The sequence below is a fragment of the Ceratosolen solmsi genome, unplaced genomic scaffold (assembly GCF_000503995.2).
Source record: "Ceratosolen solmsi marchali unplaced genomic scaffold, CerSol_1.0 scaffold23, whole genome shotgun sequence".
Classification (NCBI taxonomy): domain Eukaryota; kingdom Metazoa; phylum Arthropoda; class Insecta; order Hymenoptera; family Agaonidae; genus Ceratosolen; species Ceratosolen solmsi.
Window position 1 is genome coordinate 3,810,203 of NW_011948430.1, and position 18,143 is coordinate 3,828,345.

The 18,143-nt window shown below is 30.7% G+C and overlaps 1 protein-coding gene across 9 annotated transcripts in view; it reads left to right on the forward strand.

The window, feature by feature from the left end:
• CaMKII (Calcium/calmodulin-dependent protein kinase II) overlaps positions 1 to 18,143 on the forward strand; it is a 103,017-nt gene that overhangs the window by 74,041 nt on the left and 10,833 nt on the right. For 2 of the 9 annotated variants that reach the window (XM_011501876.1, XM_011501881.1), the window contains exons 10-14: positions 1,035 to 1,077; positions 6,818 to 6,823; positions 9,044 to 9,127; positions 13,574 to 13,630; positions 15,485 to 15,625. In XM_011501876.1, coding sequence (XP_011500178.1) covers positions 1,035 to 1,077; positions 6,818 to 6,823; positions 9,044 to 9,127; positions 13,574 to 13,630; positions 15,485 to 15,625 — 331 coding nt within the window. The remainder of the gene's footprint in view (positions 1 to 1,034; positions 1,078 to 6,817; positions 6,824 to 9,043; positions 9,128 to 13,573; positions 13,631 to 15,484; positions 15,626 to 18,143) is intronic. The other 7 variants (XM_011501880.1, XM_011501884.1, XM_011501882.1 and 4 more) reach the window with 6 other exon arrangements.

The following is an 18,143-nucleotide window of genomic DNA, read 5'->3' on the forward strand; positions in this document are numbered from 1 at the left end:
GAGGAGGGTTTAAAATGAAATTATGGCGTCACTAATCAACATTGTGAGACGGTATGTGGTTGGGAGCCGATTAACGTACGAACAACGTATTGCAACGATAATTCAATAACCACATCGCATATCTGCAGCACCTTGAGAAACCATAACTGCTGATGATATTACTACCGAATACGTGTACGTGTCGGCGCCAGTGTCGCTTTATCACAAGCGCGCGTGCAATGTTTATGGATGATGGACTCGGGCTCTTCGCCATTATCGAATAATGAATGCCTTTCTACATCACAGGGATTTCAGATATTCGCCGAGTACGCGTTAACCGAGTCGATGTTTTCCGCCGCTCGTGGCATTGCCATGGGAGCACTTAATGTAATATAATAATCAAATTAACGCTGATACATTAAGCAATTGCGAAAAAAGAAAATAGTAATAATTTTTTTATAATTTACACTACATTGATTAGCCATATGATTTACCTCAATATCGGATCTAAAATCGTGGGCGCGAGATTTTTCATCGGTTGCTTCGCCAAGTCGTTTCCTCAAATCTGACTCAGGAGAAATCTGCATTTGCCGGCACTTCTCAAGACTTACACGCGAACTCCATAATTCCGGCGTCTCGGTTTTGCAATTTTCTTCCAATTTCCCCTCGCAATTGCCTCGGATACATTTTGATCGCGTCTACATTTTGATGAAATTCAACAGACTCCGTTGCACTATAAGAAATATAAAATTATTTGGCTCGTTGATACCCTACTTGATCAATTTTCGTAAACGATTTATATAATCACAACTACTTCATCTGCAATAAAGATAAAGCAAGTCCCAAGGTGTATTTAGAAAATTTAATTCTCATCTTTATAAATAAGAAAACGCTGCTTTACTACATTCATTAATTAAATTCCCAAAATAAAATATCCAACTCACAATCCTCGTTACCATATTTCCTTAAAAGTTTATTTCGGCGCAAGCTCAGCCGCTTCCTTTTGTTAAAAAGTCAGAGAAAGTTTAAACGAAGGCTCATATGTCTGTTTGCAGGTCGCTATTTTAACAACAATTCTGGCAACAAGAAACTTTTCCAGTAAGTATGATACACAACGTAAGTATCTCCGGCCCTCTTCAGCATTTCATGGATAAAAATTTCTCGATAAGCCATTTTCAATCCAATGCTCTTTTATATCATTTTATTAATTTTTTTTTCCTTTTCATTTTTACTCGATAACTTCCTCATTTTTCACGACAAAATGATTATTTATGCATTATCAAAAGTAGACAAGAAATTATGTCATTAACTGTTATGCTACTTTTGTGAATATATATTATTATTATTCGTTTCAAACGACTGAAATGTATAAACATTAATTATAAATTTTGCATTTAATTAACTTATAATTAAATTGAACGCAGTTTAAGTTCATAAAAGTGGGATAAGAGTATGAGGCTAGAATACTCATAAGGAGGCTTTAGATTTTTTTTGGTTAAATATGTAGAGAGTGTGTATGCGCGTAGCACGAGAACATACTATGTACATCTGTACATAGATCATGTACAAATGAAAGATCGTACCGTGCTCGTTTAACACGCAAATGACATGCGCATTTTATATTATAAGTATGTTCATAATTTCATTAAATTTAGTTACATCATATATATATATATATATATATATATATATATATATATAGATACATCAATGCACTTGATTCCCACTTTACATAGACCATTATATAGGTAGCATATCCAAAAATTCCTCAATTCTTAAGTATTAAATATACACTAAATACATCTACATTAATCATATCAATTTCTGGTTAATGCTTCATTAGCCCTAGTGGACTTAAGCCATTTTAAAAACCTCGCAATTTATAAAATTATATCAACAAGTAACTTTTATCTGTTATTTATAATATAAATTGGCTAAAACATTTAAAAAAAAATTTAAATGAGCATTTGATAGAAAAAGTAGTTCAGTCATAAGAATACTATATACTATAGCGACTATAGATAGGCCTATCTCTGTCTTTATTTCTTCTAATCAAAAATAAATCGTAATTTACCTTAAAATATTAAATATTTTCTAGAATTTAAAAAATAAACTATAAAATTTTCTGTACGTATTTGAAAAAAAATGTTAGCTATGTGTCCACTTGTGGCTAAGGGACAAAACGTGAATGATATGTGTTTGGTATTGCTGATGACTACTATGTATGCTTGCTTTGTCGGTCGGCAGACTAAAAATAAAATTAATCCACCAACATTATATATTAATTAGACGAAATTTCTGCAGATATTTTTTATACGTTTCTTCAACGTTTGACGTAACAAAAACAACATCGTATTTTATTGGAATTAAATATCTTAACTATTTTTATAACAAATGGCTACGTAAATTCTTGAAGTTTTTTTCGATTAATAATCATTCGAAGACAAAATAGATAAATCTCATTTGGTTTTTGAATAAGCTACGATTATTATATAATTTACAAATATCCAATGGTTGATCGTTTTCTCTCGTTTTTATACTCAAATATTTAATTTATATAAATTCGAGATATTAAATATCAAGCAAATGGAAGTCTAAATGATTGTAAACCGCTGGCAAGTAATATGATATTTTGTACGTATGATACATGCTCACGCGCGTTTAATATTCTTCACTGAATTTATATCTTTAATCACATTTATTCTATTAAAAAATAGAAGAAAAAAAATACTTCTGCACTACTCTACTCACTATATAGTCGATAATATAAAGTAACGATTATATTCGTAATTACGTCTCTCGAGAGCTGAACGATCGACCGGCACATGAAACGTCTCTCTAGGGTAATGATCCTACTTTAGCAGAGTAGTTGTGAATCATGGATCTTTATATAATTACATGTACTTTATAGGTATATAGGTGAGTAGAGCATAAAGTACCAGTCGCTTTTACATGAAATTTTCATAAGACAAAATCAAACGTTTGATTGTTCTATTCTAATATTTCTAATATTTCTAATATTTCTAATAACAAATATTTGTTACATGTTACTTCACTTTTATTAATATCTTTCTATTTATTCTTCTCTTCCTTTTCTTTATATATTTGTCACTTTCATTCTTATTCATACTCCTTTATATCACATAGAAAATCTCATACATTCTTTTTCTCTTTTGATTATAAATGTGTACATAATAGCTTCTCTACAATATAATATTACCAGTTTATCTTCCTTTAATAAATAAATAGATGATGTAAATATAAACGCTAAAATAAGAAAGATATTTGTAAACTAATGAAATTATTCCACATGTCTATAAGCATAAATATTGTTTGTATAATTAGTTACAATTAGCATATCACATTTAGCATATCGTATTAAAAAAATTTTCTATTATAATTTTAAATAACGGTTCATAACTAGGTAATTTGTATTCAAATTTTCCTTAATCATAAATTTAGATATTACATAAAGTATTCTTAAGAAAATAGTTTATTCGTTCTTAAAAGCTGCATGTATTAAAATTTATAAAAAATTATTCGTTAATAGTGGAATTTTAATTATTAAAAAATTTCTTTTCATCATAAAAGTGAATTTCAGTATAAAAGACACAAAGCTATCATGTTTTAATTATAAATAATAATCGTTTACTCGCAATATACTTACCTGCAGATTATTTTACAGTATGTATACAGTATCTGTCAAAAAAATTGATCGTAAACAGATAAAATTTCATAAGAACATTAAATTATTAAATATAATCGATAAAATATTTAAATTAGTTTTCCTTTCACTATTTTCTATGTGTAAGAATATAATGACATTAAGATTAATTATTAAAAAAACTTTGGTTTAATCACTCATTTAACTTCTTTATTTATTATGTTCCAAGATTGTATATAATAATAATAATTATTATAATTATTATTATTATTATTATTATTATTATTATTATTAGGTAAATATAGCACTAAAAATATTTCTTATTCAATTGGATATTTAAAATAGTTGTTCTTTGTTCGGGTTTCTTGTATATACACAGTTAGCCTAAGTCCAATCACAAAGGCACCTGAGCAGATGAACATGTATACAGATTTAAACACCTATTTGCTAAAACTATGTATGTCATTGCACATGTAAGTCACATCTGCTGCCTTCTCACATGCTATACGACGACCCCTTACAATACATGATATCGTAGCATCAGCGATTAAATGAAGCCTCATAAAAGTTGAAACAACCATAAAACATAACATGAAAGTAGAACAATGAGAAACTCGAGGCTAGAATAATCGCAAGCTTATGAAAAAGTAAAAATTATTTTTAAAAGGTTTGAAGTTATTTCAGCTGGCCTCCTGAATTTTAAATTGAATAAAAATTTCAATTTCTTGAACTATATCTTCATGACATATTACCTTTTAAATTTTATATACGGTTTTCAAGTGTACTTCCTGTTTACACTACTCGAAGATAAACAATTTCTTTTCCATATAAATTCATGTTAAGCATTTATCAAAATATATACAAATATCATATTTCGCCAGCATAATCAGCATTACATTAGGTAGTAATGTATCGGTATATCTTAGAATAAAAAACGTATTTATTTTAATTTTTTTATGCAGATATTATAATATATAGTACAGATGTAAATTTAATGTGTATAATCAAGTGAAATTGATACTTCTGGTAATTCTAAATGGTGTTCTGAAAAATTATTCAATTTTCAAAAACCTTAAAAAATTGATGCAGATATAGAGTACACGAAGAATAGTTTATTACGTGATGTTTGATTAAAATATTATAGTATTTCTAAAATTTTATAAGTCTCATAAGGTTATAATTTTACTTTTGTGTAACTATTATTTTATGCGCACGTGATATTAAATTAAAAAATTTTTTAAACAAATAATAATGCATTAACTTTAAAGCATTATATGTATCCTCTATTATTGATATTTTTGAATTATACAACTGCACTATTCGTATAAATAGATATTCGTATAAAATATAATTATAACATACATACAAAGGTCAAGAGCAAACAATAAAATGGATTAAATGGAAAGAAAATAATTTGCATAAGCCAAACTCTAATCATTCGTTTTGTCGCATAATTAGATATAATAAATTCAGTGAATCATTTTCAATTTTGAATTATCATTTTTTTTTTTTTTTTTTTTTTTTTTAAGAAAAAAAAAAAAAAAAAATGTTGCAAAAATATATATAATTAATTAAAGTTGCATTATCAAATTCAAAATCTTATGCCTCTAGTATATACAGTTTCATTTGTAATATTTAAAAATGGAGCTGGGAAATCTTATTCTGGAAACATGTAATGCAAACTTTCTCTTAAATATTAAAAATATGCATTAATGTTGTAAGATTTTGAATTCCCATTTTCATATCTATGACATGAAGTGGGTCGGAGGTACGAAATGTCTATTTAACTTTTAAGTTAATATAATTATATATAATACCATTAGCTATAATACAACGCTAAAAACATCGGTGCGATACATAATTACTTGAAAAAGTGTGAAACATTGGATACACCTATTCAATAAATCGGAATAAACATATTATTACTTACAGCTTTATGAAGTGAATTTACAATGATTTCATTACAATTGAAATTTTTAACATTGACAAATCTGCTTCACGAAACCATTTACAAGTACAAATGCACTTCTGCACTCAGCATGAAATTCCCATCTCCTTATACATCATAAACACTGTGTAAAGAATATTATTTTTATAATTTGATCTTATTTATAATTATACTTTTGTTACGGCAATATTCCCATCCTCGGTATCCTTGTTGTAAATCAAAAATTTTTATTTATATCAAGTAGAATTTTAGATGTGTAAATTTAGACATTAATACATTTGACAAATTAGAAGTGGCGAATTTTTATCGATGAGATTATTGTCAAACTAACTGCACTCTATATGCTATTTATTTATTAATGAATTAGTCTAATTTTTATCTAAAACCCTGTATTACGTTTGCAATTTATTTTATTTTTTTTTAACTATTTATCGGTTATAAAATAGAATAGAAAATGAAAAATAATGCATTCGTATATTTTTTCAAATGCTTAAGTTGAATGTAAATATGCATATTAATATTCACTACATAATGTAAATTATAAATCATGTATATACATAAAACTTAATATGAAATATACATTTAAAAAGTGCAGATATTAGCAAATGCATTTTCGTTTTGACTTTTCATTTAATATATTTTTTTTAATTTCATTAAGCAAAATATAATAAAAACTTATAAAATCGAACTTATAAATTCATTCACGACTATGTTCGATTTTTCTTTTGCAACCATAATACTTTCTATTCAAAACACGTATTCTGACTCATGAGCTAAATTGGTTTTATAAAAGATTTATTGTTTCACTTCAAGAATGACCGCAATCAATAATAATTTATTGTACGGTCGTTCATTGATATGAAATATTCTTTTTGAGCCTTAGATATTCGTACCCATTCATTTACATTTTAACATTTTAAATTAATTATATTTTCACTATTTATATACACAAATCACGAAATGATCGCGCAAAACATACGATACGGACTTGCTGAATAAATCAATATTATTGACAAATTACACATTTTCTAATCTAACATTTTCTTATAAAAAAAAAATTCATGTTTAATGTTTCTAATCGAAATGTACAAGTAAACGATGTTAATAATAAGGTTGTCTGCGTTTGTTTTCTTACGTTGACCCTGTTACTACTCGTGTATCAATCCAATCAAAATTTGCAACTATACCGCCAATCGAAATCACGTGATCCACGCTGTGATCTGAAGAGAGTGGTAAGAATCGTGTTTTACCTTTTTTTTTTTTTGAAACAGACCGTTTAAAACATTTTATGATTTTAACTAACGCTGTCTAGTACATTTAGAAATAAAAGGATTAATTTGAGGGAAGGAGGTACTAATATTATATTTTAATCATAAACGACTATTTCGCATTTTTAGTTTAAATTTACAAACATTTTCTAACGAACATAAAGAATTCAGTTTAGATAATTTCCTTCGAAATACAGTCTTTAAAAACAATTTTATGTATTTTCTTTTACTATGCAATGAATTAAAGTGTTTCATGTAAGTTACATGCAAATAAAGACCAAAGAATAAAACATTTGCATGCCAGCTCGATATTATAAAATCATACTATAAATATTTTTACAATCTTTTACAAAAACAGACTGATGTGTAATACCAATCTTAATAACGTGACTTGCTGTGCTAACCGCGAATCGCTCAACTATTAAAAATATTTTCATTTTGTTCAACTTGAACAGAAGCAATCTAAAGCTTTTCAAATACCTATAAATTCTGATTGTGTGAAATATTTTAATACTTCAAAGTGTTCCATTGTAAAGCACAAATTGAGAAATTTTCTCAGCTTACGTTTTAAATTCAAAATTATAGATAAATATACAAAACAAATGTTTGGTCTTTGATTGTGGCGAATAATTATTTTAAATAAAATTGCAAAACGCTGTATGATAGATATAGGAGATCACGCAATTGTGTCGGTATTGTATATTATTTTCAATGCGCAAGGACTTGTAACGTTAGTCTATTATTAAAAGATATGCTATTATTTACAGTATTCAACAATAACGTAAAGTTATTTATATATGACTTAACAAAAGAAAAAAGAAGTAAAATCAATTTGAGAATTTTAATTTCGGGTTCTATTATAATGTTTACCTCCTTTTCTTAAATATAGATTTTTTTCAAATTTTCTCAATAATGTAAATTAATCATAACCTACTGATAATTTAAATATATCACTTTCTATAGTAATGTAACTGACACTACGCATGAATATGTTAAATGTCTATGCACGACGCAATAAAAAAAAAAAAAAAAAAAAAAAAAAAATTTTCAATACTTTCGGTAGAACAATTGAGTATTAGCATTCATAATTAATATGAGCATGTTTTGTGTATACTAATATTGCTATAATACTCACCTAACTTTCATACTTAAGCTAAGGAATTTATCCGACTATTAATTTTTAATCACAATTTTATTCTTCCCAATCCTCTATCTTTCTTTTGGCCCAACTCTTACCTATAACATATATAATATTAAAACTGACATTTTAAAATATAATTCTTTATAAATTTTCTAATTCAATTAATTTTTTATACTTTAAATATAAAGTTTCAATATTTTTTTACATTAGATGGAAGTAAGCATTTTATTTATCGTTATTGTATCTAAAATAGAAATGATTGCTTCCGATTTATTAAGTGCTTGTTTTTATTTTAATTATAATTATAAACTTAATATAACTAAATGTTCAGGAGCAAGGTCCAAGCTTAAATCAATGTTACCATCGCAGCTATAAATTTATTGTAATTGCATTGCTTTGAGATGAATAGAAGTCATCGGAAATATGTAGCGGAATATATATTTTTTATTACATACAACGAAGTATCTGTGATGGGAACAGTTCGCACACAAATCAGATAAAAAAAGTGTTTTAGAGAAAGTTTATCGGACGTAGAGCTGAAACACATATGAAGTAATATAGTGCTATTGTTACAGATGCGCAGTCGCATAGTAAAATGTTTTGAGCCCTTCGTCCGCTAAATCATTTATTTCTATATTTGTCCACTGTTCAACTGAAATAATTGTTTATGCCTTACAGTTTCTGTTTAATCAAGCTGTGATTGTATTTCTATTCATATTTATATATAAATATATATATAATTGTCCGTATGTATATGTACGCGCGCGTCTGGATATACTTTTTTTAAATTGCTTCTTGTTGATTTTAAAATTATATTATATTTAAAATATTATGAATAGTATTATATAGTTTTAAGCAAATTACATAGCTGTTTCGTGTGATAGATTCGAGCGAGGAATTGCTCAATTGTATTATCCGTATTAATTTTTAGTTTACTATTATTATTAATGAAATATGAAGCAGCTCGACCAATGAATATAACAAGAGTCGAGCTCCGTTGTAATTATCATTAAATTTATACCGAAATGTTTTGCGTACTTCAGCTAAAGGCATGATCACAAAGAAGGGCTCGCAGGTAAAGGAATCAACCGACGGAAGCACAACGCTCGAGGATGAAGAAGTTAAAGGTAGGATTATCAATTTAATTCCTAAAAATTTCACAGATTTGGCGATTTTTTGAATAATTGCCAATATTTGTTGTTAATAAAATTTAATATGAACGTAAATTTAAATAACCGTACTTACAACTGTTATTAATTATAATATTAATTTATATAATTATAATTTATACACACACACACACACACACACACATATATATATATATATATATATGCGCGTGAGTGTGCGTGAGCGTGTATTTATATATATGAACAATAATAATCTTAAGTAAAAGTTTCGATAGGTACTTTTAGTATAGTGAATGATATAAAAGTTTTATTAATTTATCAGTTTTGGTGCTTTGCAATCAAGTATTTTACTGAAATTTATAAGCTTACAGTTAGTGTACAGTAGTATTTAAATTATTATAAATAATGAGTAAAAATAGTTAACGAGAAAAGATTTATCTTTTATTGATGCAAATACAGCAATAAAAGATTTTAGATCTCAATTGCTTCATTCATAAAAAACTTGTTTTCGATATCTGTGACTACTATCATTATCATACGTGTGTAATTAGCCCTCGTTGTGTACTCTTGTAGACGACATTGACGTATATCTAATAACCTGCAGTACATTATAACCACCAAATAGCCATTCTATTTGTCTCTACATTTAAACTCTTAAAGTTATCACATAATCATGCTGTAATCATAATTGTAATCATGTAATGTAATTGTAATAATCTCTCTCCAGATTAATATTTATTCAATTGATACGTGCCTAACACGTAATACTGCTTGTATTGCGCTCAACACACTTACATGTTACTTAACGTAGTTTTGATTCTTCTTTATATATATATATATATATATATATATATATATAAACATGTATGTATGTGTGTACATATATATATATATATTAATAAGAGGTTACGAAATCAAATAAGTATCATTTCTACAAATTAAAAAAAAAAAAAACTGAAATCCGACTGCTAAGCGTAAGCCCGCATAAACACATAAATATAATACACATACATGCTCAATGCAAACGAGCATATCATTAATCACGCACCATCCCAATCATCGAGCAAAACGCGATTATTAAAACCAGAAAGCTCTTGCTCAATTGCAATCTTCAATAATAATTCGACCGCGACCTCAAAACTACTCAAACGAAATCTGCGAGCATGTCGTGACGTACATTTACCCATTTGGCGCTCCGTTACATATCGGGCGTAAAGATACAAAAACTCGATCGCTATGTAAGTCGCTGTGAATGCATTGACGAATGGACGATATGTGGACGATGCCGTGTAATGACGGGCTCGAATCAATAAGCGAAAAATACCATGATAAATGTCGCTCGCGCCGCAAGAGTATCTGGTTTTCCCGTAAATATGTGCAATTACGTATGTGCATTGACGGTTGCACACTCATGCACCTGTGTACACGAATGATACGGGCATCCTTGTTTAACGCACGATCGCAAGTGCCTCATTTATGTATTTCCATTGGTATTCCGTGTATGTTACCTATTTATTCTCTCTTGCTCTGCTCATCCCTATACCTTATCTCGTAATTTCCCGTATCTCTCCCTCTTTGTCACCAGTTATCTGTCTTTCTACCTTTCTTTATCTTGCGTCTAATAATCTCCCAATCCGCATATAGCTTATGCACGTGTCCCCATCGTGTTTAATGCGCCAAGTATCATACATCATAGAACATACCCATAAATACAAATGATGACGAAATATTTTCCTTATACACCCCATTTTATAAATTACACCCCATTTTATATTCAGTTCATTATCAGTATTGATAGTAGAACAGTTGTTATGCAGAGACACTGATTAAATTACCGACTAAATTGACAATGAGAAAATTGAATTTTTTTTTTTAATTGTGATACAAAAATAATAGCGATCCCTCTGTATAATTTTATGCATCGATATTATTTTAAAATTTTGGAAATGATGCTCAAAAATCCATAACACGTAGTTGAAACGCACTCTATACGTCTTCGATCAACACGCATGTAAATGAAATGAGGAATGAATTAAAAGCGATTAATGCTGAAGTACGTGGCTAATTAATGGTCGCAGATCATCTGGTTTCTTTGTCTTTTTCTTTCTTTACTATTATTAAAAATGTTAGTTATTTCTTTTATTATCCATTGAAGACGGGCTCAAAGCATCGACCACCACTTTCAACTACCAAGAATAAATAATGTTGCTTCAATAAATCATACTCAACACTAAATAGATTTTCTATGTTTTTGTGCTTGTTAGATTTTTATTATTATTGTATATCACTGGAAAATGACATAAAAATCATCATTATTCCTAGAGTTATAAAAATATATCAAATAAACATTCGAGTAATTATTAGACCTTTTTTCTCTAATATAATATTTAGCTATTTACCGTATATTCTGTGTTTAAATCTATCCTATACCGTACTATGTTCTATTGTGAATCCGATTATAAGGTCAGCATTAGTACAGACTTTAATAGATTTTTTAGATATTTTTATAAGATGTATTGACAAAGGATATTTATAATGAATAGTATATAGTACATGCAATACAGATGGGAAAAGTTACTTTGTAAGTTATTATAATTAGTTAATGCGCGATCCTTTCTCCAAACAACATCGTACGCCATATAATAAATATTCTTAGTGTCACCCAGTCATTAAATCTATCTTTTTATACATTAAATTAATCGTTAAATATATACAGTATATTTTCATTATTTTCAGCTTACTAAACACCTTACTATCTTATATTATATTTTATTTTATGAGTATTTTATTAAAATGACTACAGCTATAACTTAATTTATCAACATTACAATTCTCAAAATTTATTACTCTAATAGAATTTATATTTGAAAAACTAAAATATATGTGATTAATGGTAGTAAATTATATATATAATAATAGTAACTTAACCGAGATACGACTTATTGCATATATTTGTATAAAGTCCCTTAGGGACGATAGTTTGTAGATTGAATGTATCAATGTATAAACATGATTTTTAATTAAGATGAATTATTGATGTACGTGAATAAGAAAAGAATAAGTAACAATTAAAATATATGAACATTTATTTTACATAGATTAAATATTCGAAATTAAAGTAGCAAAATTAAATTATTTGTGTTTTATTACTATTACTAGCTGTTATCTACACTTTAATATTCTGCATTTTTATATGATTGCCTTTTTCAAAATTTCAACTTATTCTTCATTCGCTTACTTTCACAAAAATATCATTTCTGTTCCGACACTTTATTAGGAGATAATTATTTTTATATTTTGACATACATTATTCTATCAGAAAGAGCCTTTTTGATAGAAATAAAATTCAAACAGGAATGATCATCATTACTATTTTATGAAAATTACAATCAATTGAAAAAATTCATTTCTTTTTTTTTCTTCTTTATTCTGTAGCTCGACAAAAACCTTTTTTTTTTAACGTATTTATGTGTCAATATTCAGAAACACCTCAATGACAAAAAATATACAAAAATGCACTACTTTACTTTTGTCCTCACGTGTCCGTCTAGTCCGGTGTTATGGATTTATGAACACCAGATTTTATATGGTCCAATTTCACATTGTTACTCCCCTTAGCTCGTAATCGCACTTTTGCATTTGATCTGTATGAAGTTCAAATATATAAATTATAGTTTACATGTCTGTTTGTTCGTATATTTGTGCGTGCGCGCGCAAATGTATTTGTGTGCTATCGCGCATGTATACGCGTATAATAACAACAGTTTTATTTCACATTAGTCTTTTCAGACAAAATCTAATTGGATAACAATCTTGATCAAACATTTAAGTTGTTTGCATGTTTTCTTCACTTTTTAAAAGCTCAAAAGTTATATCTAAAAAAATATATTATAGAAAGTTGGAACGAAAATTTTATAAAAATAGTTGATTGCAATTAAATTTTCTTATGCAATATATCCTTAAGAAATGAAAATTATCTATATAAAAGTATTTATACATAATTTATTGCATGCGCTTTGTACTATATAATTCCTGTATTAACTTCTCTGACGCTGTTATCTTCTTCTTCTTTCTTTTTTTTTTTTTTTTGTTTTTTGTTTTTTCAATAAACAATACTACTATTATGTAAATAATGGTTATTTCATTATATATGAGAATGGTAATAAAGTTAATATATAAATGGAGTTTGGAATATGAAGCTGCTAGTGAAAGATATGCTAAGGTTGTGTTATATTGCAACTGTAAGTGGCTTAAAAGTATAAAACTGTAACCATATTATAAATAAAAAAGTTAAGAATAACAGATGATAAAATAAAGAAGGATTAAAGGTGCGCTAATAAATGTATAGGCTCTTAATGCAAAAATGAAATTTTAAAAGAAATTGAATATTATGATGACATATAATAGTCGTATCCGTGATGTGTATGTGTATATGTTGTACAGAGGATAAGAAGGGCGGTGTCGATCGGAGCAGCACGGTCATTGCCAAAGAACCCGAAGGTAACCTCATCTACACACCAAACAAACTCTTTGATGTTTTTAGTTTTTGATCATTCTTATTATCAATTATCTATCTATTCATATACGCCAGCGCATACACTCTAACAACGAAGCTAAGCTAAGCGCGTAAGCGATTTTAACGGGCAATCAGAGGCTTACTGCAGTTCATAACGCCATCATTTGCTTAACGTCGCTCGTTGTCACGCATCGATTACTATTCCCGGGAGCTCTTTTCCCGATGAAAATTTATAACCGTCGAGCGCTAATTACCTTGCTGTACACGTGTACTGCAATGTCCATGCGGCGACGAAGTGGCGTTTCAACGAGGCGACGAGGCTTTTATTCTTTGTTTTCTTCTCATTTACACACACACATATATATATATATATATATATATATATATATATATATATGTATATATATATATATTTATTTTTTGTTTTGTTTTGTTTTGTTTTTATTTTAGTTTTTTGTTTGGCTCATATTAAGCGCGAAGCTCGAAATACTTTAAACATTAAATATAAATGAGCGTCACGCTGGTTGAATTAATGACGAAACTGGTGAGTGCCGACTGGCTAATCCGATCAAACAGCAAATACTTTCGAGGTTCGCGCGAGCGAATGCGCTTAACGATCGTCACATTCAATGGACAATCAATGAATATGTTCATTTATTAGCGATTTCTGCGACTATTTTCGCCACCTTCTGAGTACAAAGTTTCCGTACGCGTCTACCATCAATTCAATTAAACTAACACACGATATTATAATTCTGCAAGGTGTGAGTCGTGCCTAACCTACACTAAAAATGTAACTTGTGTCTAACAATGAATTAACAATACTCATTTCTCAGCGAGCAGTGATTGTATATAATGCAATGAAATGTAACGCTTTTCGTTTTGCGTCGATAGTACCGTGTGCCCGGATCGAAAGCGTGCAAATCCACGGCATCGAATGGACGCGCGTCGTTGAGGTATGAAAGACTCGTCGACGATGTACAGCCAAGAGTCCAAGGGTCGGCTCGCTGCAACGCCATCACGTGGCATTATTTTCGGGTGGCGCGCGTTCGCAAATAGCTCGCGGCCGCCAAACGGAAATACCTGGCCGCGCTCGAGGATCCAGTCCGAGGCAGCTGACTCGAGCAGCTGGCCATCGCGTGCGCCGTCGAGAGCCATGTCGAAGCTGCCGGGAGCAATTAGACAGTCGGACTGTGAGTTTTCATAAAGTCGCCCCTGCCTAAGCATCACCTCCATCCGCCCGTCCATCATTCATCGCTCGTCCCATATCTATCTCTCACCGTCTGTGGGTGAGAAGCAAGCGCGCGACGTAATTCTGGGAGATTGTCAACGAATGCTCATCCTGAGCCGTTGCGCGTTAAATGTGAATCGCCAGTGCGATGATGAGCTTACTCGGGCGATCGCATAATCATCAGTGTCGAAGATCCGCTGGTAATTGGGAGATTTTTATGACGTATGGCCCGCAGACATTCGAAAACTGGAACAGTTACCCGAGCCACCGAGAAGTAGCTCCGTGGGTCGCATTTTTGCCATAAAGTGGAAAGCTCGTCGAAGTCGTGTCGTACCTCGTCCGAGAATTTCGCTAGGATAAACATGCGCGCCAGTCTCGACGAAACTCCTTGGAAATCCGTACGTTCGCGCTCCCGACGCTTTCTCGAGTTCTCGCCACGCGGGCGTCGAGCGAGCTTGCTAAGAGATAAAAACCCTAGCTAATTAGCTAACGGAGTCGCTGCTTCTCATTCGCCGCAGCTCACCTAATCCGCTTTCTTGCCAATTCCCGCTGGCTCGACTCTTGTAACGCAGCTCTTCTTGTCCATGTCTTCGAACATCCCGCGCAGCCTACGGATCGCAGGGAACGCCACCCAGTAGTCCCGCCTCCGCAGTCTCGGCCTTCTCCAGGGCGGGCATGGCCCACAGCCAGAAACAGGCGCCCGGTAGTCCCCTCGGCATCGCCGCGGCCCTCCTGCAGGGCGCTCAAGGTAAACTACAGATGCTCCGAGGCGCTCAAGTGGGCCGATACGATTGGTGCCTTATAGCTCCTCGCTCTAACACCCCCCCCCCCAAGGCTTATTATGCTCCTCGTATCGACAATCGTTATTGCCGAAACTCGATTGGGATGTCAGCCTTGTCAGCAGTTGTTAACGTTTTGTGCCGACAGCTAAAATACGATCACTTACATATATTTGATTTTTTCTTTTCTTGTTTGTTTGTTTGTTTTTTTTTTTTTTTTTTTTGTTCTTTTACGACAAGCTGTGCAAATGTGATTGAAGCAACATTGTGCTGTTCACAATTACATCGTTATCGAGACGCTCAGAGCAAGTAGCGAAAGTCTTAAAGGAAGATCGCGTTAACGTAAAGAGTCGCATATCTTCATGAAAAAAGCTCATCAAAGACGACGTGCGAGTGCGAGTGACAGTAGAGTCTGATAGGAAAGGCGAGCTGCTGTGCCGTGTTTTGCTCTCGAACAGTAGCAGTGTCGTACGTGTGGTGGTTAAATTTTGGCTCTCCTTCAGCCTCGTGTGACAAATAATCTTTTCTCTTACCAGGATTATCGAGTAGTCAGCGAGCAACGCTCGTTTTAAGCTCGATTCTTTCCATCCGCTCTGCATGCCACCGCCCCGCGAACCTCCCCTCACTTCTTCCTTATCTCATCGAGTATAGAGAATTTTGAATATTTGCTTCTCGACTTTTCCAGCTCTCTTTGCATACTAATCTCAATTTTCCATCCCGTTTAACGAACGCAATCGAGATTTGAGCGATACACCCCCCAGCCCGCCCAACGATTGTCTCGTTTCATTTATTGCTCTCTCTCACACACACGCACACGCACACGCACACACGCGCGCGCGCGTGCGTACACTCTTACTCTCACTCTCCACGTGTGTGTTTGTGCGTTTGCTAGTGTACGATACTTCGAGTGGCTTGCCCTGCTCATCGCTAATTCTACATTTCCCCGCTCTATTTTAGCGCGAATTTCTCTAGAATGAACATTTTCTATGCACATGTCATTCAAGGACAGGGATGCGAAACAAATGCTGATCAAGCCCAATACAAAATATCTAACGAACGCTTTACATTGTATTTAAGATTGTATTTAAGAAACGAGTTGTAAATATTTTTTGAATTCATTATTATTTCTATCAATGGCCTTCGGCATCCACTACTCTACTGTATTACAAAATGATTATTGTTCACTTACAAGTGAAGATATTTGGTGAACGGTCATTAAATGGTTTGAAGCGCCAATGTAAAAAGTGAATATCTAGAAGAAACCCAGCACATAAAATGCTCAAGTACATTGTCCAGCAATACAGAGCCGGCGAACCGGTAAGCTGTGTGCAACCGTTCTTCTTTTAAAACTGTGCATGATTAATATTGTTGTTATATTAACGATTACGAATTACTCTTACCACTATTTATTTTTTGATTATAAATAGAATTTAATGAATAACACAGACGTACATAAAAGTATTTCTATTTTTTTTTATCACCATTAAAACAATTCAAGAAGTCTGTCCACTATACAATGCATGCAAGTAGAGAGCTTTGCTTTTCATAATATTTACATATTTTAATGTATTAAATTATTTAGTTTGAGCGCTTGGTTTTGTAATTTTGTTTTACACTTCCTCAGCAAGGCTAATAATTCCTAAAAAAAGCTAAGAATTCTAAGAGTAAGATATCTGAATAGTTGGAATAATTTTATATTATAAAGTGTAAGAATAAATTATTTTAACGCTCATTCAGAGAATTTTATTGTTAATTGCTCTTATAAATGTGTGAACATAATAATAATAATGTAAATTAGATTTCATTTGATTACTAATTATTATAAATTAATATTTAACCAGACAATTTTGTATTTCATTGGACAACAGAGTTTATTGAAAAAATTAACTTTTTCTATAAGTGTAACAAACTTTATTTCCAAATATTCTTTTTCTTTTTCTGTTTTTTTTTCTTTGTTTATTTGTAGGGACGAAGCACAATAATAATTATATTTAGTTTCTAAATTAATTATTTATAGTATATATTTAAGATCTTAATATTTAGGCAAATTCTATAAACTTTTGAACTAATTCTCTCCTTAAAAAGTATATAAAGTAAAAATACTTTTACGGTATTCCGATTATACTCGTATAAAAAAAAATGTTAATCTTAATTAGATTGTTTGTAAGATCATATTTTTGGTTTATAACGCAATACATTTTTATTGCTTTTAAAAGTTCTTTCTGTATATATACTGTAACGAATACTGAGTAATTGAAAAATAATTATTAACATTTATAATTGCAAATTACAATGTTAATTTGAGAAAAATGAAACATAATACTAAATTTCTCTGAGCGTGCTACTTTTTATATGGATAAATGTACCGTAAAAATCTTTTGAATGTATAAAATATCACACATACAGGAACGTGTAAATGTAATAAAGTTTTAGAATTGTGTGATTTACAATGAAGTATATAAAATAGAAGAGCATGAAAAGAAAATA